At 39.5% G+C, this 25241-nt stretch overlaps 1 protein-coding gene across 1 annotated transcript in view; it reads left to right on the top strand.

The window, feature by feature from the left end:
* Window positions 1-595: 595 nt before the first annotated feature.
* The window catches only part of NCOA7 (nuclear receptor coactivator 7), a gene marked incomplete at both ends in the record, with an annotated part of 66459 nt that continues 41813 nt past the window's right edge, over window positions 596-25241 (top strand). The window contains 2 exons of the mRNA XM_079550890.1: window positions 596-645; window positions 20465-20718. Coding sequence (XP_079407016.1) covers window positions 596-645; window positions 20465-20718 — 304 coding nt within the window. The remainder of the gene's footprint in view (window positions 646-20464; window positions 20719-25241) is intronic.

Genomic DNA, 25241 nt, shown 5'->3' with positions numbered 1-25241 from the left:
TGTGTATCACAACAGTAAAAGCTGTTTAAAGAATACCAATTACTTTTTTTTCCTTTTCATTATTCTTAAATTTCTTCTCACTATTTTACAGATTTATTTATTTATTTATTTATTTTAATAAAGTCAACATTACGTATCTTTCTGGTTTTACTGTTTGCATGGGATGTTTCTGAAGAGTCTTGATCTTCTTATCTGTAAAACACCAGGAAGATGTTTTGGTATAATCTATTTAACTGCTGCCAAAGGTTTTAATCCTTGCAGAGTTTTATAAGTTCTACTGCTCTTTAGATTACCTGCTTTGCAGTACGCCTCTTTCTCTGCCAGAGAAATTGGCCTGAGTGCGTTTATTGTTTGACTTACTGTATGCTAAATGAATATCTATCTTGTGTCAAGTACTGACTGGTTAAAGTTCTACTTTGCTTTGCCAGTAAGTCAACTGCATTACCACAATTTTTTGTACGTTTTATTGACATACTGACTTATGAACTTCCTGTTTTTAAATTTTATATACAGAGAACTCTGCCTGGATATGAGGTACTGAGGGGAAGAAGAGCATCACTCCTGGCTGCTCACCTTGCCCATTTGACTGTACATAATGGAGACCAAGGAAGAGAAAAAGGAAAGAAGACAAGGCTATTTTGCTCGGTAAAGTTATAGGTTTTATTCCAATGCTGATTAAAATATGAAACTCTTCACTCTGCCTTTTCACAAGGCTTAACAATTTTTAAATTATGCTTTAAAATAAACCAGTGCTGCGTTATGTACCCAGAGGGTGCTTTCATTGCCCATCCCTAGTGCTGGAGTAATGGTTTGTTCCCTTGAGGTAGTGGAGACAAACTTGAACTGTAATTGTTCTTTATAACAGAAGACTGTCCGTGGATATTCAATTGCAGTGTGCATACAATTTAGGCTTCTAGCATCCAGAGTATGGATTTGGAGAGTATTTATAAAAATAAGTGCATCTAAAACAAAAAGTCTAGAACTAAAGCTTATCTGACTAAAGATAAAGCACAGATTTGATATTGCCTCATAGGAAAAGTGGAGCTAAGAAAGGGTCAGTGTATACTATATGATGCTGCCTAGACTTTATCATCTATGTAAGCACATGTAATACTTATTCAATCAATTTTTTCTATCATTTGGAGTTAATTATTGGTGGTGGCTGAGTTTTTTTTTTTTTTTTTAAGAAGTAAGTGATTATGATTTCTTGAAAACTTTTATTCCTTTATTTTGTGTGTGCATGTGTGTGTATACATACATATATATAGTAATCTCTGAGCTTTAATGTAGAAGAACTAATGCTTGTTTACTCTGTGGGAATAGGAGGTGGGAGAAAACTAGTATAAAAACATCTTTGACTGAGACATTTTCTGCACCACTGAAATGGAAAGCCATGTGCTCTCTCTACTCTATAATAAATAACTGTTACTAAAACTGTTCTAAACCACCAGCCTAAGTGAATTTGAGATGCCTAGAGACATGTTTGTCACACCTGCTTGAAGTAGTAGCATGGGGGAAAATTGCAGCTCTGATTAATTGCTCTTCAGGTGGTGTGTAATGGTGGCTAAAGACTGAAGGATTGCAGTAAAGAACATCTGTTAATGTCAGGTAACTTGCTTTCCATTTGGAGAAGTGCAAATATGTTGATGTTGAAATATTTTGATTTATGATGTTAAGAAATGAAAATAAACTATGTCAGCTATGGTAGAGATATATCAAACAAGGTAAAATATATCTGAAGAGACTGTATAATCAAACAAGTAATTTCTTGCTAAAAAAGATGTGATTTTCAAGGGTCTGACTAAGGTGCATTAGTATTGAAGAGAATATTTTGAGACCTCTCTAAATGCTGTCTGCAAAACAAAACAGAGCTGCCACTAGAGGCTTTCAGCAAAGTCCTCTTTGACATTTTATATAATTTTTGTAGCTTTCCTATGTTACTTTCTTTCCTGTGGATAGTCTCTTCTAAATTTTCTTGAGGTAGTTTGTCCTAAATGGATGCAGGATGTTTTTGATCCTTGCTTAACACCTGAAATCAATTTTGAGTTCTACCACTTAGCTGCTATGTAACTCTGGGGGGATCATCTTTTTCCCTCCTGTTTTGCATCTTTGTCCTTTACATAGGTTATAGGCTCTTAAATGAAAGTTCTCCTCTAAGCCAGCCTGTGCATGATTTCTACAAGACTGCTAGCACAAATTCTCAAATTACATTTATATATATGTATATATGTATTTTTAGTAGAAACTTAAGTAGATGAGAAGGTATTGTGCCCAGCTTACATTTGCACATTATCCACATGTGCAGTCAGGAGCAGAAGTGGAACAGAATTTGCATGCCAGCGATTTTAATCTAGCATGTTTCCTCTAGCAAGCAGGTGTCATGTAAAACATCTTGCTTTACATCATGACCAACGTAAATGTCACGGGAGTGCCTGAATAATAAATAGGTGGTTAATACTGTCTTTAGTACCAAGGCAGTTCTAATAAGCCAGTAATTGTTGTATTTATTGTCGTTGTTTTGGTTTTTTACGCTTTGGTTTTGACTTAATGTAGAAAGAAGTTCCGAACTTAGGTGCCCAGTGTTGGCACACCTACATAATTTCATCAGGTGTGTACTTCACTGTCATTGTCAGTTTTGGTAGTTCATTAGCTTAGAATCCATGGGCATCTGCTCTGTCCTTGTGTTTGAGCACGAGTTTAATAGTTCTGGCTCTGAGTTCAGGTTGTTTTGTGTGCTACTTTGAAGTATCCTGCTTCTACTGCCAGTTTGAACTCATGTTTATTAAGCCAAGAGCAACTTTAGAGGATGCCAAACACATGCACCCCCCTACTTCCATTACTGTTTTTAATTTTTCTTCCTTTATCTCTTTTAACTTGTTTTGTGAGCCTAGGAAAATCATAATACTTTCAAAATCTAAATGTATGTACAATCAACATTCTTACAGGGAGATCTGCCCCCCTTTGGTCTTGATCCTGTTATATCTGGTTAAGAACAGTTCTTCATGGGAGAATAGGCTAGCACTTAACAAAGCAGAGAGTGGAAAACACATTATACCTTCTCTGTTGAAAGGAAAAACTGTGTTCTGTGTCAGGAGGGTGAGGGAAAGGGCTCTGCTCCACCATGGGTTTAGGAGAGGGATTCTTCTTGTTTATTGCTTCGAAAGGAAAAAACTCATATGCAGCACTGCTGAAATAAAATATTTTACAGTAAGCTTGTGGACTGTGTTCATGAAGATATACAGATTTAAGTAGAAAGCTTCACTCACCAGTATGGGAGAAAACATGATATCCACAAGGACTTAACTAAACAATGGGAGATAATTGCATTTTCTGGAATTTTACTTTAAACTGATATAAATCTTTCTCTTAAGCCTCAGCTATGTGAAATCTGGGTTCTCTGTTGGCAGAGCAAGACAGTGTGTGAGTCTGAATAGCAGAACAGGCACTAGTCTTTCTGCCATGCCAGCACTTCAAAGGGCCCAGCTTCCTGTCAGAAGGCAGCTTTTGGTCTTCAAGCTGGTGTAGCTGTGGCCTTTCCAAGAAAGCTTTTCATGGGGGTAATGGTCAGTGTCTTGATGGATTACACTAAAAAGTGTTGGAGAGGTTCAACTTGAGAACCCCAAAATATTTGGTGTGGTTAGAATAGTGCTGGTGATGTGCTGACAAACCACCTCCTAGACTACTAGAGGGGAAGCAAGATTAACATAAAGTTACTATCTGCATCCCTCTCCCCTCAGTTCAGTGTTTCAATTAAGTTTATTTAAACATCAAGCCTTGAAAGTAGTTAAACTTCCTCTAGAAGGAAGCCATTCTATCTTTTCTCTACAGATCTTCATGCTGTCAGTGCCTCAGTATTTGCCTAAAGCTGGACAACAGTTTTCAGACGTCTGCACCCCTCCACCAGGGAAGCAAAGCTGAAATAAAGCCCTCAGCATTTCTTTCTGCTTGCCAAATACTCCTTTACCTGCTGTTTGTTGTGCTTAAAGGCCTTACTTTTTGGCCATATTTTTGGCAAGAAATGAAACAAGTAACTTTTCAAACAGAAGCCTCTACAATTTTTAAAGACCAGTTTAGATTCCTTATGCAGATAAGATGTTACAGCTCGTGGGAGTTTAACAGGCAAGAAGTTGAAGTATGAGAGTAACATGCAAACATAAATTTCTCTTATGTAATAGGTCCTTATTTGAGACTGCTACTCCTACTTAAAGACCATTCTCTGTAGTTAAGTCGTCTTGCTTATTTTTTTCAAACTTATTTCTAGGCTCTTCTATTTACTTCTGTGCCATCAGCTCCTAAATGTACCATTGTTTTTTCCAGCGTTTGCAAAGAACTGTCTCCTCTTACTCCAAAGGCTTTCCTGGTATCCAGCCAGTCAGAAAATAAATGGTACAATCTAATATGGGTCTGCAGTGGCGCATTTGTATATATTAAGTCCCTGTTCTGCTGTTGTCTGCCTGTGACACTTGGTTCTTTTAACTGTAATTATGTGCCCTTGAACCTTGATACTGTTTGCAGTTCCCTTCAGTCCCTGCTTCTCTCCTCTGCTGTTGGAGAATGGAGAACCTTTCCGTTTTTCCCTGCCTGCTGTGTAGGGTCAAGGTCAGAGGTATCTCTGTAACTTTGGTTACAGAGGTACTTTGGTTAACAGAGGTAACTTTGTCTATGGCATGTGCACATAGGTGATTTAGAAAGGATGTTACGTAACAGTTCAAAAAGTATGTAAGTTAGATTTTGTTGTGGTGAGGTACAGTCTGAAAGTGCTAAATTTAACAAAGTAGCTGTTGCAGTAGCAGAGCTAGAAGGGCTATCCTGTCATACCTTCTGAAGGCAATATTTTAATTAGTATGAAAAACAGAGCAGACTTCCCTCCCCACCTCTCCCCCACCAACTTAGTATCCCTTGATATATTCTCACCGTTGCCTATAGAAACCTAGTTCCATTCCTGACAGTAACAGTTTAAGACAAATTTAAAATGAGTAACTTATAAAAATGTAACTTAATTTTAGAAAGAAATTACTGAAATCACAGAATTACAGGAGTTGGAAGGAACCTTTGGAGATCCTCTAGTCCTACCTCTCAGCTAAAGCAGTTTGACATGAGTGGCACATCATACGGACAGAATTAACTTGAGTATAAGTTGATGAACTGGAAGACTGAATGTGCAGTTTGAGGCTAGAGTTGCTTTGCTCTTGTCTCTTGGTGCTACTGCATGTATTTGGATAAGAAGTTCTAGGAGTTGAGAAATCACAAGGAAAGCATTTGAGATGGTTTCTTAACATACGTCAGAATAGGCTTTTTTAGTTCTAAGTTTTCTAAACTGCATAGTCTTTCTTGCTGTGATTTAGCATTTTCTGTACTTCGTATGATCTGTCATCATTATGTCAAGGAGCTCTCAACTATTTCCTTATCAGAGAACAACAAATGGCTTATTTGCAAAAAAAAAAAAAAAAAAAAAAAAAAGTTTTTCAACAGGTAGACAAGTTGCTTATGTCAATCTTATTAATAGCTACCTCTACAGTTTATGACCTTATCTGGAATGCTGTCTAGAGAGGTACCTTAAAACTGATATTTACATTGGATTATTTTATTTTTATATCATTTCCAGTGTAATTAATAACTTAAGTTCCCAATTTCTTGGTGAACACTGAGAGCCAGTTTCCTGAAGTCAAAGATGAAGCACTTCTTTTAGGGAAAATATTCTCGCTGGAAATTGTGTGCTTTTATGATTGAGTTTACATTTGTCTTGTTAGCATCATACTTCTGTAAAAACAAACAAAAGCCTAAACAAACAAAAAACCATCAACTGTGTAAATATACGAGACTTTCTCCAAAACCCATCTGAGTAGGAAGAGGCACCATTTATCTCCAGATTGCTAATACTCAGAGCCTGAAAGTAGTCATACACTTGATATTCACCTCATGTTGCCTTACGATGTATGCCTTATGATGTGTGCCTTCCCACAGTGTTCTCCTGCCCCACAGTATTCTGCAGAAGCTGGCAGCCCATGCTTGGACAGGTGCGCTCTTGGCTGGATAAGGAACTGGCTGGAGGGCTGGGCACAGAGAGTGGTAGTGAATGGAGCTAAATCCAGCTGGCGGCCAGTCACGAGTGGCGTTCCCCAGGGGTCGGTGCTGGGGCCTGTCCTCTTCAGTATCTTAATTGATGACCTGGATGAGGGCACTGAGTGCACCCTCAGTAAGTTTGCGGATGACACCAAGTGGGCTGGAAGTGTTGATTTGCCTGGGGGTAGCGAGGCCCTACAGAGGGATCTGGACAGGCTGGATGGCTGGGCTGAAGCGCATGGGATGAGTTTCAACAAGGCCAAATGCCGGGTCCTGCACTTTGGCCACAACAACCCCAGGCGACGCTACAGGCTTGGGGCGGAGTGGCTGGAAGACTGCATGGAGGAAATGGACCTGGTGTGTTGATTGATGCTCAGCTGAACATGAGCCAGCAGTGTGCCCAGGTGGCCAAGAAGGCCAATGGCATCCTGGCTTGCATCAGAAACAGCGTTGCCAGCAGGAACAGGGCAGTGATTGTGCCCCTGTACTCAGCTTTGGTGAGGCTGCACCTCGAGTGCTGTGTCCAGTTTTGGGCCCCTCACTGCAAGAAAGACATTGAGGCCCTGGAGCGGGTTCAAAAAGGGCGACAAAGCTGGTGAGGGGTCTGGAGCACAGGGCTTATGAGGAGTGGCTGAAGGAGCTGGGAATGTTCAGTCTGGAGAAGAGGAGGCTCAGGGGAGACCTAATAAGGTCTCTCTATAACTTCCTGAAGGGAGGTTGTAGTGAGCTGGGGGTCGACCTCTTCTCTCGTGTAACTGGTGATAGGACCGGAAGGATTCAAACTGTGCCAGGGGAGATTTAGGCTGGACACTAGGAATACTGCTTTTCTGAAAGAGTGGTCAGGCACTGGAATGGGCTGCCCAGGGAGGTGGTGGAGTCACCGACCCTGGAGGTGTTCAAGGAACGTTTGGATTTTGTGTTGAGGGACATGGTTTAGTGAGAGCTATTGGTGATAGGTGGATGGTTGGATTGGATGATCTTGAAGGTCTTTTCCAACCTTGGTGTTTCTGTGATTCTGTGAGCATTTGAGGAAAATAACATAATTCACAACACTTTAATTTCATTTAGATTCTCGGTTTAGATACCTAAATGTGAATCTTGCAAGTTAAGATTTATACATTAAAACTAAGGTTTACAAAGATTATAAATGTCATGTTTACAACCTAACCTGAACTTAACTTACAAATATTCATAGTGCATTACAGTAGGAATCATTAATACATAGCTGCTAAGCTTTGAACACCTTGAGTCTGGAAGGATGGCCTGGAGAAGAAATTGCATATGTATATGCTTTTCTTCTTTGGTCAGACTAATTATGTCCACACGGCATTCTTCAAATGCTGTGTGCTCCTCAGGTTACTATTTTGTCTGCAATTGTCTTCTTGCAATTCTTGCTCTCTTGAGCCAAAGTGTTGCTGTTTATTCAGGTTTCCCGTAGCACCCATAATTTATTTTTTGCTTTTAGAAGGAAAAGCTTCCACACATTGTTCTTAAAACAAAACATCATGGAGGTTTATCTTGGGTGTGAAGAATATTCAAGCCAAGATTCTGTAGATACATAATTTTTTTTTTTAATTACTTGAGGAAACAATGCTTCATTTCAGCTCATCTGTCTAGTGGAAATTTCTTAGCTCAGCTTCCAGATATACAAATGTTTCTTCATAATCCTTTTACTGAAATTAAAAAAGATATTGCATTTTACATCCATTGTTTTGTCCAATAGTATACTTGCCTGAAACACATATATTTGAACAAGAGTGTTTCTGAAGAAAAGCTGAAAGTGTCCCTCCGTCAGGTTTGTAGGTGCAAGCATATTATTTGCTCTGTTATTTAGAGGTGTGTGTGTGGGATAGTTGAATTGCTGTGTTGGCTGCTGAGAGAAGCCATAAAAATATTTTTCTGAAACATACAGTATTGCATTGTCTTTCCTTGCTTAGAATGGAGGGGTTTCAATGTTTTTAGCAAACTTCCTGCCTGCTGCTGTCTAGGTTAGCATTTCAGCAGTCTTTTGCAACCACTGTAGTTTTTAGATGTTAAAGAATGTCTAGAATTCCACAGACAGCAGCGTGAAAAGACTTTGAATGCAGGTTTTCTGGAAAGTTGGTGAGATCTCTTTGATGCTTGAGGGACGTTTGCTGCTTGTGTACTTGTTGCATATCTAAAAATACATGGAAGTATTTTATCATAGGTACAAACCTGATAAAAAAGGAGAACTGGGAGAAAATTGTACCTTTTCTGAAGTATGTTGTGGAATATGATTGTTTGCAGGGGAAGAATGTGTTGAATTGCTGTTTAGCTTGGGAAATGTTTCCTCACTTCACGTTGTTGTTGTTTTCTGAACTTTGAGGTTTTTATATCAGTAATCTTGTAATTCTGTGATGCAGGATGAGAGTCTCTGGAAAAACAGCCTTAATTATTGCCCTCTACTTACCCTGTGAATCACAGAACTATTCTCTATTTGAGTTCCTCCTCTGGGAATTTTAAACAACATGGTTGTTTGTGCAGTCTTGGTTCCTTTCAATGCTTTTGTCCTCAAGAGTAGTGGAGTCGTCTATGATCAAACAAGGGTTTTGTTTTTTGCTAGCAGAGGTTAGGGAAAGTATCTAATGTGACTCTGAAATGTTTCATCAGGATTTTTCAAAACCTTCCAACGCCAGAAATGCTATTTATAGAGATGCAAAGCTTGCTTAAGACTTGTTTTTAGTTTAAAACTTGTAGTTTATCTCTTATTCATTTATTTCCCTCTGCATAGGATTTGAAAATGGGAATTAGTGAGTGTTCTGTATAAAGGTTTCATGTTTTCTTTTTCTGTTTCCTGTTTATTTTTTTCTTTTAGGAAAGAGAAGAAAGAGAGGCATTCGTGATGTTCTTACTTCCTTGAAGCCTATGTTGCAGGATAAAAGAGATTGTGCTTATTTAATGTTAAGACATGCTTTCTTACAGTGAAAATTGTAAAATTGTTGCTGTAAGATCTGTACAAAGTTAGTTTGTTAGGTAGCAAGTATACAGTGTCCTCATACTTGCTTTTCCTAAGGGGACCTTTGGGTGTCTCTTACCAGCCTTTAAAAACAAACTGTTAAAAACAACAACAACAACAAAAACTATTTTAAAAAAGAAACTGACTTAGCCTCCTTTTTTTAGAACATAAGTAGTTACGTGGTAGACCTTTTGATGTAGGAGTCTGTGCAGTTTTGATAAGAGTTGCTATTCATACAGTCAGTGTATTTTGTCTTTCTCTCCTCCCCTTCCCTTACTGTCTGCAGTGCATGGAGGGTATGCGGGAGGCCTCGGGCAACTTCCTTCTTTGCAGCTGGAGAAATTTAGGGAGGTAGCATTCTAAAGGCTGTAAAAACACGGGACCTTCAAAAGGTAGCCTTAGATCTGGGTAGCTGAAATCTAGGCTTTTTACTGGTGTCCGTAAGAAACTGATATAATTACCTGTCTGCACTGTGCTGCATTTCTAGTGTCTGCATACATGATCTTGTCCTGTCAGTCTCCAAGAAGAATATTCTCTTCTGCTCCTAGGACCTACTGTGTACAATTCTCCATAATCTCAGTGACTAAGCCTACCTAAAAGCTGGTGGAAATCTAACAGTATTACCTAGCAGATCTTTAGTTCCACAGTCACCATAAACCAGTGCTGAGCTCAAGCTGCCACCAGAAGAAGTGATCCTGTACAACCTTCTGGTTTTGTCAGGTCTCCGTGCACCGGCTGGGAGCTGCTGGGGAGTGAGGGCCCCTTCCTGGAGCTTCTGGTGCTTCCAGGAGCAGCCACACTGTTCCTGGCAGAGAGACACTTCTGTGGCACAGAGGCACACTCCTAAGGAAGTGCCTGGTGGTACAGATTTTTCTTGGTGGTGCTCTTAATCATCTCTTGCTTGTGCTGAAGGAAATCCCAGCTGTCCTACCACCTTATGAAGCAGCCCTGATGAGCCCTCATGCTTGGTACTAGGTGGCAGGTGGGATGTAAAATGTTTTGAAAAGAATTAGTCAGCATCTTGAGATATGTCATAATTTTCTTGGATTATATGTTTTTAGTGAACGATGCCTGCAGGGGTCTGCATTTTGACAGAGGCAGGTTCCTGATGGCACTCAGTTCTCAGTGGTTCCAGGCTGTTGTGTTCCCATGCCCTCAGCATTAAGTCAGCTTGCAGACTGAATTCAGAAGGGATTATGAGAGGTAGGTTGTCACTGTAGGTTTATGGGTTTTTTTCTGTCTTACATTCTTGTCTAGGCAGGGACTGTTTCCATCTTCCAAATTTAAGCATATAGAGTTAACAGTGCTCTAAGTCTCGATGATGTCTACAGGACTTCTTTTTTGTTCATTTGTGTGGGAGAAAATCTCATGAAGAGCAGCAGAATTGGTTAGGAATTTGATGGGAGGGAAAGAATTGCCCTAATGCCAGAAAACTTTTGTAATGCAAATGAGCCATAAATCAGCTAGCAACTCCCTGGGTGTCTTCATGTGCTGAGCTTTTTCCTGTCAGGAAGCAGTCTCTTTGGAGTGGAGAATGTGTCTTGCATAGCACTTCATCTACTGATAATAACTCTGAGTTTTTACCACTGTTTTTTTCTTCAGTAAAATTTAAAAGCTTAAATTTAGCATGTGGCCAATTGTAGGTAAACGCAACTTAAATTAAATGTGATGTTTTTCACATAATGTTGTGCATCTGTCCACTAATGGGTCTTTTTCTCTTAATGCTTTTATAAATACATAGTCTCAAGGCATTCATTACACATTTCAATCATCTGATCTTCAAAAATCAGTTCTCTTGAAACAAGATTTCTATGTGCTCAGGATCTGTGTTGGAAAAATACAGATTCCTCCCGGAGCATGGTGGTTCCTGTAAAAACTGTTTTCTCCCAGGCTGAGAAAAGGGCTTTGGTATTATGAAAGCATTCCTACTGCCAAACCCCCTTGGGTTTTTTGTTTCTTTGGGTTATTTTTTTTTTTGTTCTGTTTTGTTGGGTTTTTTGTTTGTTTGTTTGTTTGTTTGTTTGTTTTTTTCAATCTTGAGTGTCCTTAAACTGTAGAAGGTGAATCTGGTCACGTGAAGTGTTGCATTTGAGCCATTTTATGCACATGAAGAGTCATACTGTTTGGTTTACAGGACAGTGGAAGTCACTTGTAGGAATAGAGCTGAAAGCAGGGAGGTGGAAGTCTGTCCTTCCAGGAAGCTCCTACTCCCAGCTGAGAAGTGATGGGGCAAAGTAGGGATGGAAGTGGGATATTACAAAGCACTCACCGTACCTGGTTCCTGGCAGCCCTTTTTTCTATGAGGCCATTGTCCTTGAAGGCAGTGGGGTGAAGGTAGCTGGCCTGCTTGCTCTCTGGGGAGGTGGTGGCACTTGACGCTGTGCCTTACCCACCCAATGACCTCATTATAGCCTGGGTGTGTGTGGTTGTCATTTTCACTTATGAAAAATCCGTTGTAAGAAACAATACCATTAAAGCTGTAGATCCCTCTTTTTCCCCACTTGCTGTCAACATTACTGAGCATTTTTCTGAACTTTAATCCATGTGCCAGGACCCACCATATACTCGCGCATTTCCTCTCCTGTGCTGAGCGTTGATTGGAACTCTTTTCAGGAAGCCAATCAAACTGTTTAACTTGTTTAAAAAGGTTGCAGGTTGTTTGGGAGCAATGATTGCAAACAGGACTGAGACACAGAGTCGGTTAGTTATGTTTTTTTAATAACTAATCTGAAATACTTTAAATAGAACCTTTCTCCATTTGTGTGAAAGTGCTTCTTGCTGTAGATTTATTCCTGGACAGGTTGAAGTTTGCAAGCCGTTTGTAAGCAAGTTTGCACAGCATTTTTTATGAGCTCCAGATGTGTTTAACAGAATCCCTAAGGAATATATGGTGGCACTTATATAATTCCAGTCATGGCAGTTGTGCCATACAGCCTTGACATTTAAAAGGTAATTTTCAAAGTAACTTATGAAATAAAAGCAAAAGCTAATGCAAAGTCAGATGCTTTAAATCTTAGTTTACTCCTTCTTTGGAGTATCCCTCATAGGGTGATTTAAATGAAGAAATAATTAAGACTTTTGCCTGTACTCCATTGGTCACTGACTTTTTGGCCATGGTTACTTTCTGATCTTGCTTACCTTGCTGGCAGTGTCAACCAAGTGACTTCATTTAGAAGCTGAAACAAACACTTGTGTGTGAGAATTAAGACAGCTTTTGGGGACAGGAATAATGATGGACAGGGAGAGAGGCTCTTTCCTTGACTGGGAGAAGTAGCTTGAAATCTTTCTGGAGCTGAGTCTCCTTTTCCTTGAATTGTATTGTGCCCATCCTGAAGCCCAGGGGTTTGCTGTGCTTTTTACTGTGCTTCAGTGCACTTGCTGTGCATTACTGCTGACTTCAAAAAGAACACTTGGGCAAAAAAATCTCAGTGCTGTGTGCATGCAGGGATTCTTCACGAATGTGTTGACAGGTATACAGGCTTTTAACAGTTTTCAGTAATAGGTGCGTGCTGAGGAAAAGGCTGTATCCCTGTTACTGTGTTCTTATCCCCTCACAGACCCTGCCATGATGAATTTTCACAATTGCTTTTTGTACCTGTTTATGTCTCAAGCAAACTCAGCATGTCTAAACTTTTCATCTGCTTTTCACTTTTCGTGGCAGTATTGCTTGAAACAATTTAACTTGATGCTCTCAGTGCTTGTTGTATAAAGTGCTAAAATAACATTATCTAAGTTTTTCTTCCTGAGTTGGGTTCTAGTTATGTTATTGTGACATTGTGTGTGTTGCAGTAGAATTCTTTCCCATGGATTTCACTTTTATTGATCATTGATTTTCATTTACTGTTTTACTGCTTCATTGTAAATGTCTTTTGCTATTGTAGTCACTAGGCTTTAAATTTTCTTCTGACCTTTCAGTCCGTTTAACCCAAAACTAAAAGTAGCTTTATAGGTTCAGGAAAGTTTAACACTTGATCTAATAAAATGGATGAGTAGTGATGATTATATTGAGCAGTGCACATCCCGATAAGTCCTCCTGTCCTGTCTTCCTCTTTCTTGTTTTGTGACATTCTCAGTTCTTGTACTTTATTCCCTATTTTAGTTAGTTATTACTTTCAAAGGGACTTTCTTTTTGTCTCGTGGAAGTTGAGTTTATTCAAGTGTTTAACTGAAGTGGGGAGGGAGGAGTTTGTCAAAGTTTTGAGGATGTATTTAAGCCAGCCTTATTGCCACGTGCTTGTTGTACTCATTAAATAATCCTGTAATATCATAGAATCCTTCGAGTTGGAAGGGATCTTTGAAGGCCATGTAGTCCAACTCTCCTGCAATGAACAGGGACACCACAGCTAGATCAGGGTTCTCGGAGCCTTATCTAGCCTCACCTTGAAAGTCTCCAGGGATGGAGCATCAACCACATCACTGTTCCAGTGCCTCACCACCTTCACTGCAAAAGACTTTTCCTTATATGCAACCTAAATCCTTCCTCTCTAAGCTCGTAACTGTTTCCCCTTGTTCTGTCACCACAGTTCCTCTGAAAGTCTGTCCCCTTCTTTCATTGAATCATAGAATGGCCTGGGTTGAAAAGGGCCACAATGATCATCTAGTTTCAACCTCCCTGCCATGGGCAGGATCACTGACCACTAGACCAGGTTGCCCAGAGCCCGTAGCTCCCCTTCAGATGTTGAAAGAACATACTACTTTAGCCATGTAACTACACCTGTGGGGTTTTCTGTTTGTACTACTTGTTTTTCTTTTGCAGTTCCAACAGGTGTGTCAGTGGTAGCGGTAGCTCAGCAAGCTGGCAGTGAAAGTAAGGAGGGGCTGGAGCTGAGCACCAGCTGGAGGGCACAAGTTGAAGCCCTTCCTTCCTGGCAAGGGGTTTGAATGGAGAGAGATTGTCTTGCTGAGTCAGTCTGGGAGGAATCTGGCACACAGTAGGAGCGGTTGGGGATGAGCACCATGGTAAGAGAAGTATCTAGCACTGTTAGAAAGGGAGAAGAGTAGGAACAGGATGGGGTTGTGGTAAGAGTCAGGTCATCGGTATTTGTGACAGGAGAGATTTGTGGTGTGGGTTTAATTGAACAAGCCAGTTTAATGTGTTTAATGCAAACTTAGAAGAGTAACTCTTAAGGGAGAGACTTCTTGATTTTTACCTTTTGCCTAAAGCGGTTCTACCAGAGCCTGCATTAACTGAGGTTATAAAAGAAGGATTTAAATAAATGTTTAAATCGAACTAAAACAGCTTTCAAAAAAAATCCTTTCCCTATGGAAATTGTTGTCATGGTAATGGAGTGCTAAATACATGGTAACCTTTTTTGCTAAGTAAACTTGAGAAAGATGGGGATACTTTATGCCTTTGAAAGTAGAGTTTATTAAAGCTGTGTGGGAACATTTTATTCCTGAATTTAAAAAAAAAAAAAAAAAGAAAAAAAAAGAAACTTTCTGAAAGCTCGAGAGTCTCACAAGTTTTATACTGGGAAACTGTGATATCCCTCCGAAAAAAATTAACATAAGAGAGCTTAAATAGGTTATTTAAAATCCTCTGGTATGCAGAATTGGGAAGAAGTAGTACTTTCATTTAATCCAACAGCTGTTCTGTATTAGAAGGTGCAGCCTTTTAAAATTCCAGAACAGCATTGCTACATATCTGCATTACAAATAATGAAGGAAAGGTTGAGATACTTTATTACTATTATATGTTAATGGCAGTGTCAGGAAGGAGATGGACATACCCCCATTGTCAATGCAGCGCTTTACTCTTTGAAGCATAGTGCCTATCTTGATCACTGCTGCTGACTGACCATGTGTGAAACATAGAGCTGGTGTTTGTTGTAAATTAGTAACTGCAATTTCAAAAGCTGGAAATTTCCAGCTTTGACTTGTGCTACTAATATCAAAGGTTCCTGTGGTTGCAGTATATGTTGTTGTTCTGGAGAACTGGCAGAGTATAACCAGCTTCTTGATGTATTGTACCCATACCTGTTGTCCTTGATAGCTTTTTTTTCTAGAAGAGTTAATTTTATCATTTTTTTTCTCCCTTTAGTTAATTGTTGAAATCTAATATAAAAATGTGTGCCATTGCTTACTTTTGCCTTAAAATCTGTTTTAATAGTAAACATACAGAATTGTGGCTTGCTTATTTCCAGAACAGGGTGCATAGTAGCCTGAAACAGCACGTATTTGATAGCGTGTGCTCTTTTGCACTGTGGCCACTACTTACTGAGATTGCTCGCTGAGGGTGAACTGTCTTCACTGTAGTTGTGAAGTAAAAGAAGCTGCATTGAAGAAGTCAGGTGAAGGCATTATGGTTTGGCTTTTCTTTGGCTCTGAAAGAAGTCATTACTTGCTTTGCCTGACATTATTTATTCATCATGTTACATCAAGTTGGATGAAGCCACAGCCATGCTGTAAGGTTTCTGAATTTCAGCAATGAATTTGATTTATGTGGCTGCTTCTATTCTGCAGGATGTTGGTGCTGATTGTATAGCAGATACCAAGGCATATTTTAGAGGATGCATATTGTAGAAAGTTTCCCAAAGGGAAAACTGTCAGCTTTAAAAAGTCATGAAGGTTTCTTCTATGTTTCCCTTCTCCCCGCCCCACCCCCCCACCTCCCATTTTAAAAATATATATATTTGTTTGAGGGCCACTTTTATAAAAGTTTTCATTTCACAATGGAGTTACTTCTGCTGTATGATGTTTAGCACTCTAATACATCTTATAAAATCAAGTTTGGTCTTGTTATCCTGGGACGTTTTTAGAATGTGATACAACCCTAGTGCTCTTTGTGATTACTTACCAAGTATACACAAAATGAGTTCCAATCCAATTATTTGTTAGGCCCTTCAGTTGAATAAGTGTTAATTGAACCCAAATGCATTTACTAGGAAAAAAGGTTGTTACTGTCAGATTTGTTTCTTTGTTTTCTTGATATCAGGGATGTATGGCTTTCTTGATGGTCATATTTTTCTAATGAAAGTTTTACAGGTAGCATTACCTTTCCTTTGTCTGGACTGTTTTCTTTGTACTCTAACCGTCTGTGTTGTTAGTGTTATGGGAAAATCTAGATGCTTTATTCTAAAAATGCATGTCTATTTTCTTTTTGTAGGTAGTCAAATATACTTGAATCTGGAAGATTATTTCTTAAAATATTTCTTGAAATATTTCCTGGTTCTTTTCCTGTAAGTCAGTGTCCAGATTCTCCCCACCCTCATTGCCAGTTAATTTAAGGAAGCACTGCTGACATTTTGTTTTAACTTGCATACTCTGAAATTACACTCCTTTCACATCACTAGTCCCTGTTAAATGCTGCCAGAAACTGAGAGCAGCCTGCTCTCAGTGTCTTCAGAACTTTCATGGGATTTCATAGTGAAGTTCCCATGCCATCGCATGCTCACATTAACAGACTTAAAACTTCTCCTAGAAAACTTAGTGTTTGGATAAACTCGGAAGCAGTGACTTTGAGGAGAAGTAAAAGGATGCCTCTGTAAATCCAGAAGACATGTTTTGCCTGTCAGAACCAGTTAGCTTGAGAAATTTTATCTGGTGTCTAAATTACATTACAAATGTGTAAGGCTTTCTGAAGAAGCAGGCATGTTTTTGCAGATAAGTTGTTTGTGTCTCCAAGACTCCCTTTTTCTCTGTCCCTTTTCCTTCCCTTTATAACTTTCCTGGTAAAACTCATTGTAATCCTTTGACAGGGACATTACAAAATGGACCTCTTGTGCAGTAGTATCTATCTGCTTACTGAAAAACAGGCATATTGTTTTGTTTGTAAAGCTGTTCTAACTGCAAAACCTGACATTGTGATCAAATTGAGTGATTTTAATTATTTGGCCTTCAGCTTGATTTTTTGTTTTCATAATGTAGAATAAAATAATTCTTTTTATTTTTTATATTATTATTATGTATTAATAATATATATATTATTATATATATTTATAATAATAATGCTGGAAGGGAGCTTCAGAGATCAAGTCTAACTGTTTGACCTCTTTAAAGCTAACCAGAATTTCATTGCATTATTGAGAGCGTTGTCTAAATGCTTCTTGAGCGCTGACAGGCGTGGGGCATCAACCAAATCTCTAGGAAGCCTGTTCCAGTGTTAGACTACCCTCACGGTAATGAAATATCTCCAATGCCCATTCAACCCTCTTCTGCTGCACTCTGTGTTGTTTCTGCCCTGCCACAGGTGACCCGGATCAAAGCCCAGCACCTCCCTCTGCTTCCCCTCCTCAGGGAGCTGCAGGGAACAGTGAGGCTGCTTCTCAGCCTGCTTTTTTCCATATTGGGCAGCCTAAGTGTTCTCAGACTCTCCTCACAGGACACAGAATTTTAGTTGGCTTCAGAGAACTGTCTTTCAGAATGGAACAAGACCACTAGAAAACTTCCAAGGTGGTTGAAAAAGGAAATAGCCTGATAAATGATGTTCTTAAATTGATTTTTTTTTTTTTTTTTTTTTTTTTTTTTTTTTTTTTTTTTCCATCTTGCCAGAAACAGTGGGAGATAACAGAGCTGGAAGGAGCAGATAAGATCTTCAGTCTCTAGCTTGTTCAGGAGATGATGAGTTTGAAACCTTAGCATCAACAGAAGGAGGGATGAGCAGCTTGCTTGCCTTTCTGTGTCGTGGCCCTTGTGCTCTTTGTGGTTGGTTATTCACTGATATCAAATGAGTTCCCTTTCAGATGTTTGTTGGGCACTTCAGTCAAGTGTTCAGCAGCCTTGCTGGGTGGTGCAGCTCAGAGTGACGAACGCAGGGGATGCAGTTTGGCTAAATGTGCAGCAGGCTCTCCAGCTATGCTGTTTACTGACTTGTCTCTGCAGTGCTCTACCAGTGCGTGTTAATAATGAATTGCCTTGTGTATATGCAGGGCTTTGTATTTGCTATTCTGAGAAAGTGTACTTAGTAAAGTTAAAAAGCATAGTGAGTTTGAGGATGTTCTTATAGTGTTAAATGACATTGCAAGCTTATTGGTTCATTGGGATATTTTAGTCAAGATCTTTCAAGAATGAGTTAAGTGTGTGTGGAAGTAATTTTGGCCCAACTTTAGAGACCCTTAAAAGCAGTATCTTTTAAGGACGGAGCATTTCCTCAAGTGGAGTTACTGCAACTCCAGCTCCTGAGGTGGGCACTGTGTGTGCTTAGTCCTCATATGGTGGTTATTCTAGTGCCAAGGTTACCACTTTGAAAGCTCAGTGGTTACCTCGAAACAGAGAATTGGGCAGGAGTAGTCTAGGCGTTATTGGAAAATGTGATGCATGTCTTGAGGACAGAGTAGGAATTAGGAAGCACCCAGATCATTAATCACACACCTGAGGAGTGTGCAGGTGGCTTTGCCTATTCACTGCTACTGCAGGTTTTGGGATAAGCTTTTGGTGAGGTACACAGCCTGGCAGTTGGCAAGGTTAAATGCTGCGATGAAGAGCATTAGTCGATGATATTACCACTGGTCAGTCCTGTTTTTTTTTCTGCCTTCCTCCTTCCTGTCACTAATGGACCAGGTCTTTCATAGCTCCCTTTTTTTCAAGTTGCCTAGGGCAACTTTGAAAACTCTAGTTAAAGTGTGCTTTAAGAGAAGTACTGATGAAGCTGTTGGAGTCATTGTGAGGACTGTTGACCTCTAGAGAGGGTTGTGGGTGTTTTCCTTTCAAAAAAGGGTTACCTTTCCATTATAGCTGCTTTTCTGCTGGTTGGTTGGTTGTTTTGAGATAACGCATCCATACTACGTGAAACTTACTTAATGAGATTGGTGATCAAAACGCATTAGAAATGTGGAACGGAAGGCTCTGGTGCAATGTGGATGGAAATGGAACTGCTGGTGGCTTACCAGTTCCAGCCTGTTAAAGCAGATGATTTGGATAGCCTGTGACAGGCACGTGCAGGAAGGTCATTATGTCACTAGAGTAAAAAGTCAGGGGTGTCTCATTTACAAGTCTGGAACCAAGTTCAACCACAAAGTAAGGATATGCCATTTTAGTGGAGCAGGCTGCTTTATGAAGATACACACCAGGGCTAAATAGAGACATAGTGTATGCAATGTGACTGTAGTGTTCTGCAGTTGTTACAGCAGCCTTTGATCAGGTTTGTGGCTTATTAGTCAAAAATAAGTTACCTTTGCATACTGAAATTTTCTGAAATCTAAACAAAACATTTAATTCGTTACATAGATGTATTCACTTTTATCTTTTTAGAAATGTGTAGGTTGTTCTTATATGTAGTCAAGATCTAGTCTATAAAGCTTTACGCATATAAAATTATTTTGCTGTGCAGAGCATGAACTGCAATTGCTTTGTGAATCGGTGTGAGTGAATGGGGGACCACTGCAGGGGCAGAACTCATCCTCACTGAGTTGGCTGCAGAGTGGACATCTCCTGCTGTGACACTGGGAAAGCATTTAAGAAGTGTGTATACAGAGGAGTGCAACAGGCGCGAGGCTTTTGCAAGTCCGTCTGTTCGTATATTTCACTGTAAAATGTTGGTTGCATGGTCTGAAAAACCAACCTCTGTAACCAAAGGTCAGTGTAGGAGAGAAATATCATAAGATCAATTTTTTGTTCTGTGCGATATTTAAATGATTCTTAAGGTAGTGGCACTTGGGGGCAATTCTGGTGACTCTGACCCTTGGGCCATAAAGTGAGCTTTGAAAGGTAAAGATGGTGACTTAGCAGAAAGTGGTGTTAGGATTCTTGAAGCATCTTTTTTACTTTGGTTGCTTTAAGGCCTCTAAAAAGAAAATGCTCTTGTTGTTATAGTGATAAGCTGACAGATTTATGGGCAGGCCATTAATATTTTTTTCTCAGAAGAGCATAAAAATCTGGGAAGTGTTCCTGCACAAACAGTCTGCAGCCACATCAATCTTTGCTGAACAAGCAGTGGGTGATGCTTGGGGCACAAGGTGACACAGGCTGTGCAAAAGCAAATGTAGGTTAGCATGGGTAGATAATGTTGGACAAAGTGGAAATAAATAACAAGTTTATGTCAAAACAAGTAGCTTTCTATTATGCAGGAGCAGTTGACTGTGAAATTGTTGTGTTGTTGTATGATAGTACATTAGGATCTGAGCTTTTATTTTATCCTAAGTTTCATCTTGAAAACATGTTTCTCTTTTCAAAATTCGTTATATAGTGATTTAGAAACAAAACATTTGGATGTTTCTGTTTCTTTAATGGGGAAGAGGAACAAGAAAAGCAATAGTAAAAACATTCTTTTTTTATTATTATTGCTCTTGAGAAGATAATCTCAAAGTGATGGGTGATACGATGATTGAAGAATATGCCTTAGGATAATGTTAGGTACTGATGAGAAATGTGTTTTTTACAGGGTTTTAAGGAATTTTGTTGTTGAATTAACTTTAAAAAGAGAGAAAGTGAACTAACTGGTATCATCTTCATGGTGTTTTTTCGTTTGTTTTTCCCCTTTGTATATAGTTTGAAAAAGAAAAGGCAAGCCAAACAAAACACTGAGACCATCTCTGCTAATTCTCCTGGATCTCCTGTTTCCAAAATTCCAGCTGAGAAAGATGATGAAAGTAAAGTTATTTTGGAGCAAATCAGTTCCTCTGAAGACAAGTGTAAATTTGCTGGGGAAAAGGAAGCTGTTCCAGACAAAGAAAAGAGAAAAAAAAAATACAATCAACTGAAAGACATCAGGCGCACAGAACTTAAAAGATACTACAGTACTGGTGAGTTATGTTGATGTTAGAGTGTTTTTTTTAATGTTTGTTTTGATACCTAGTTAATGTGCTTTTCTTATATCTTATAGTTTCCTTTAAGAGGTGATTGACTCTGCATATCCTTTCTGTAAAAAGAAATAAGATTACGTAGCTCTGTATATCCTCTAACTTTATCCTTCAGTTTCTTTAAAACAATGTTGTCTTTTTTTTTAATCAAAGCATTTGGTGTTTCTCTGTTCTAAAATACAGGTTATAGGCAACTGTTAGCTTCTTTGCAATTCTTTTTTTGAGGTTTTTCTTCTTTATGAAATTGAAGTTTATTTTTGGTAGGGTTATTTGTTTCATAAATGATGCACACTATTTGAGACTTCAGTCTTAATTGATACAATTTTATCTGCTGAAATGTGAACAAGTAAGGAAACTAATGACATAATTTTAAACAAAATGTCAAAAGACCTATGTGGTTGAAAATTTATCATGTTCACGCCCTTCTCTCCCTCTGTGTAATCAGTGCCTCAGTTAATCATTCATACCTTTTTTGGAAAAAAAACATCTTTTCTTGCAAGTAGTTTAGTCAAAACTAAGCATAAATATATGTGAGAAGAGTCATACACAGATGTTTGTGTTTCTAGATTATAATTTGTTAAATACTCTAAGTAGTTCTATATTTAATTTATGAAATACTCCTTTCAAATTCTCTCTTGGTATTTTGAAGGAACTCTTAGGTTAAGAGAAGGAGGTGCTTTTGTGTTTGTGTGTCTTAGAGGAAGAAGACAACAGGAAATTGTAAATATCCTAGAAGTGGACTTCTTTCCTGCTCATGCAGTGTGAGTGAGCAGTTGACTTCTGAGGATTTCTCTCTAGGAGAAGGAAATGAATCAGCAGTAACAATACTGTTATGCATTGACTGGCACGTGCAGTCTAGTCTGTGCTTGTCTTTTATGAGGCTGTTGGGCCTTCCCAAAAGGATGGTAAGTCTTGAGTAACATTTCCTAGCAAGCACAAGAGTTTACAGAGATATATCAGTCAGTCCATAAATTTTGGCAGGCTTGAATTTAACAAAATGAATAATTTGGAAACTAAGAGAACACTTATTTTGCTTTTTGTCTTACATTCTAGCCACACTGTTTTTGAGACCAAATTAGGAGGAATTTTTCAGGAATGAATCTGAATTATTTCTGTTTTGTTGGTGCATTTGTTTTAAAAACAAAACGAAGCTTATAACTCTGGCACGGCAACATATAAACTCCTGCTGTATTGCTAACAAAATGCTTCAGCTAAAAGCTGCAATTCCTTGTTGGTTTGTCCAGGTCTGTGTAAGGTGGCTGGATTTAATTTTTCTGGTGTTTCAGGACTTCTGTGAAAACCTTTTGCTCCAGTTGGTGCTTGCTGTGGAGCAGTGGGGGATGGCGTGCTTCTAGCAAGGGTCCTTCTGAACTGGTGAGGGAGAACAGGAAGCTCTGCAGATCTTGGCTGGTGATCCAGCAGTCAGTAGAAGCTCAGGTTTTACTCATTTGTTTTGTAAGCATTCTGATGTTCTGCATGGACTGACATCGTGACTCAGTACACCAGTAGCTGTTGTGTGGATGTGCAAAGTTCTGCAGTGCTTTGAGAAATGCAAGAATTTAATTCTGCTGTTGAGCTGAGCACAGACCAGACTGACAAAAACCCACAGAGAGCCTGCTTTGTTATTTCAGTGCCTGCTTTGTCATTGCTAAATAAAGACTTTTCCCCAGCTGGAGCATCAAAATTGTAGAAGTGAAACCTTAGAGAGAGGTGGAAGATTGTTGATTGTGAAATGAGTGTAATAGCTCTGTGTTCAAGTCTCAAAATGCAGTAGTTTCACTTGAAAACATTGGTTGCCATAGAATTAGTCTGCATGTGGTACACTTACCTTCTTCCGCTGCAGCTGTACCTGTTAACGAGTTTGCAGTCCTCAGGCACTTGTCACCGCAGCTCTCCTAACAGTTGCTGCCTTTGCTGTCCTGCTGTGCTGACTGAGCAGTTCCTGAGAGTTCTCCTGAAACCTGCAGCATCTTCTATGGGAGTGGGATTATTTAAGTAGTTAGCCTTTGCCTGCATGTGGAAGATGACAAAAAAATGTCCATCTGGCTGGGCTGAGCTCTGTAGGAAGTATGAATTCAGCAGGTCCCTGGTGAAAGATGTTAGCTGTAGTGGTCAGAATCATAGAATCACAAAGGTTGGAAAAGACCTCCAGGGTTACCCATGCCAAATATCCGCCTATCGCCAATATTTCCCACTAAACCATGTCCCTTAGTACAACATCTAAATGTCTCTTGAACACTTCCAGGGGCAGTGACTCCCACCACCTTCCTGGGCAGCTTGTTCAGTGCCTGAGTGTTCCTGAGTGTTTCCTAACATCCAACATGAATCTCCCCTGTTGCAACTTGAGGCTATTCCCTCTAGTCCTATCAGTAGTTACGTGGGAAAGAGGCCAACATCCAGCTCACTACAACCTCCTTTCAGGTAGTTGTACAGACAGCAATAAGGTCTTTCCTGAGCCTCTTCTTCTCCAGACTAAACAATCCTGGTTCTTCCAGCCACTCCTCACAAGACTTGCACTCCAGACCTCTCACCAGCTTTGTTGTCTTTCTCTGAAATGTTCCAGAGCCTCAGTGTCTTTCTTTTAGTGCCAATCTGTAAAGACTAGTTTAGAAATGTTGATACACTTTTGTATGAAACTGGCTAAGAGAGAACATCATGTCATAGACATATGTTTTTGTTATTTAATGCTAGGGTACAGATACCTCATTTTTTTTTCTTTCACGTGATTATTTCTGAGCTGTCACTTCCATGGTGTTTCAGACCGAAGGGATGTCTCTCTCATACCTACAGTTAACCGTTTTTCTGGATTTGCTTTTTTTGTTGTTGCTTTTGTTTAGTAGTTATTTTCCAATTATCTAGCTTTGACTTAATGTCTAGAGTTTTTTTTAAGAAAATCTGTTAAGAAAATCTGACTTGTTGCTTTTTTTTTTTTTTTAAATCCTTTCTGTACTTTATCAAAATGATTATGTGTAGCAACATTCTTATAGATTCTCATCTGCAGGTTGATATTTTGTGGCTCAATGGAGGTCCTTCCTAAACTGAAGTTTCCTTGAGCCCAGCAGGGTTGCGTTTCTTATTGTAAGTGACTGAAGACCTCTGTCCTCTAAATAAATCTCCCTTCCATATTTTGCATGACTACAGGTGCTTCTTCATTTTTGATTGTGAAACAGGAAACAGATGTTATATCTCACGGTAATTTGTTTCTCATATGCCACGCTGCTTCCTTAGAAGCTTGTGAGTATGTTTGCCTTCATGAATTTGCAAACGTTAATGATGGCAACCTGACTCAAATGTGATTCTACTGATTAGATAAATCCCTTTTCCCCAGAAGAATAGCTGTAGTGCAGTTTCTTTGAAGGCTGCAGAGAACAGGAGGTGGTGGCACACTCTGCCACACTTTGTAGAAAGAGAGTGTTTAAAGCAAAGATATGTGCTGCTGGTGAAGTGTTGTGGTGTGGTTGTGTCTGTAGCCAGTGGGTGGCATCGCAGAGCCAAGAAGGAAGAGGATCATCCCGCAAAAGTGAGTTCTCCAGCATCTCTCCCCATCTCCTGGCATTGTGGTGGCATCACTATAGACAGCCTAATGGTATGCAGTATTGATCACTGCATATATTATAGATGATTTCTCCTGTGTAAGCTTATACTTTGCTTCTTTATTTGTACTTGCGTTGTTCTTCAATGGGTGTATAATTTTACAACATATTTGTACCATTCAGTCTCCAAATGTCACACTACAAGATGTTGCTTTGTAGATATAGCCCTTGTTGTCATGCCGTAAAACAACAGAGACACCAATGCTGTTCCTCTTTCTGAGGACCAATGGAAGTATCGCTTTCTCCTTATTTCTGCTTCACCTCTTGACAATCAGCTTCCTAACATTGTTTTACTCTTTTGCTACTAATGCTGCAGTAATCTTCTAAGGAATGTATTTGTCTGGCACAGTGCAGTGGTTGCTTAGGCACTCTGGCTGATCCTTCTTCCCAGAATGCTCTACGCTTCCTGAGATAGCATAGGTGATGTGCTTCTGCAACTGCTTAGTTGTGCATATTTTTGGGGGGAAGCCAGTTCTTTTGAAAGATATTGACTTCCTGAGCTTCAAGATATAAACTATTGGTTTTTATTTGCTTTGCTTTTTGTTTCATTTTCCCTAAGTGTCAGAGGTTCTAAAACACTTTCAAAGCATGAGGGTGAATTTCAGGAACTCAGTGATGCAGCAGTAACAGCTTGGAAGCACTGATTCCTCATCTCTAGAGCAGAACCTACATCTCAGGAACAGAGAGCACTCAGGTGGACTGCTGCGAGACTAGAAAACCAGGGTTTGTGTTGGGAATTGTAAAAGCCCATGAAGATGAGTGTTTGTGCTTTGCCACTGAAGGCTGTTGGGGGGGGAGGGAGGGGGTGTGGAAAGGAGGGACGTGACCTTGTGAAAAAGACAACGTGACAATGATGTAAATTAGGACTGGATT

This window comes from Tetrao urogallus (assembly GCF_951394365.1).
Source record: "Tetrao urogallus genome assembly, chromosome: 2".
Classification (NCBI taxonomy): domain Eukaryota; kingdom Metazoa; phylum Chordata; class Aves; order Galliformes; family Phasianidae; genus Tetrao; species Tetrao urogallus.
Note: the sequence above shows the minus strand (reverse complement) of the source record. Positions and strands in the feature narration are given on the sequence as shown.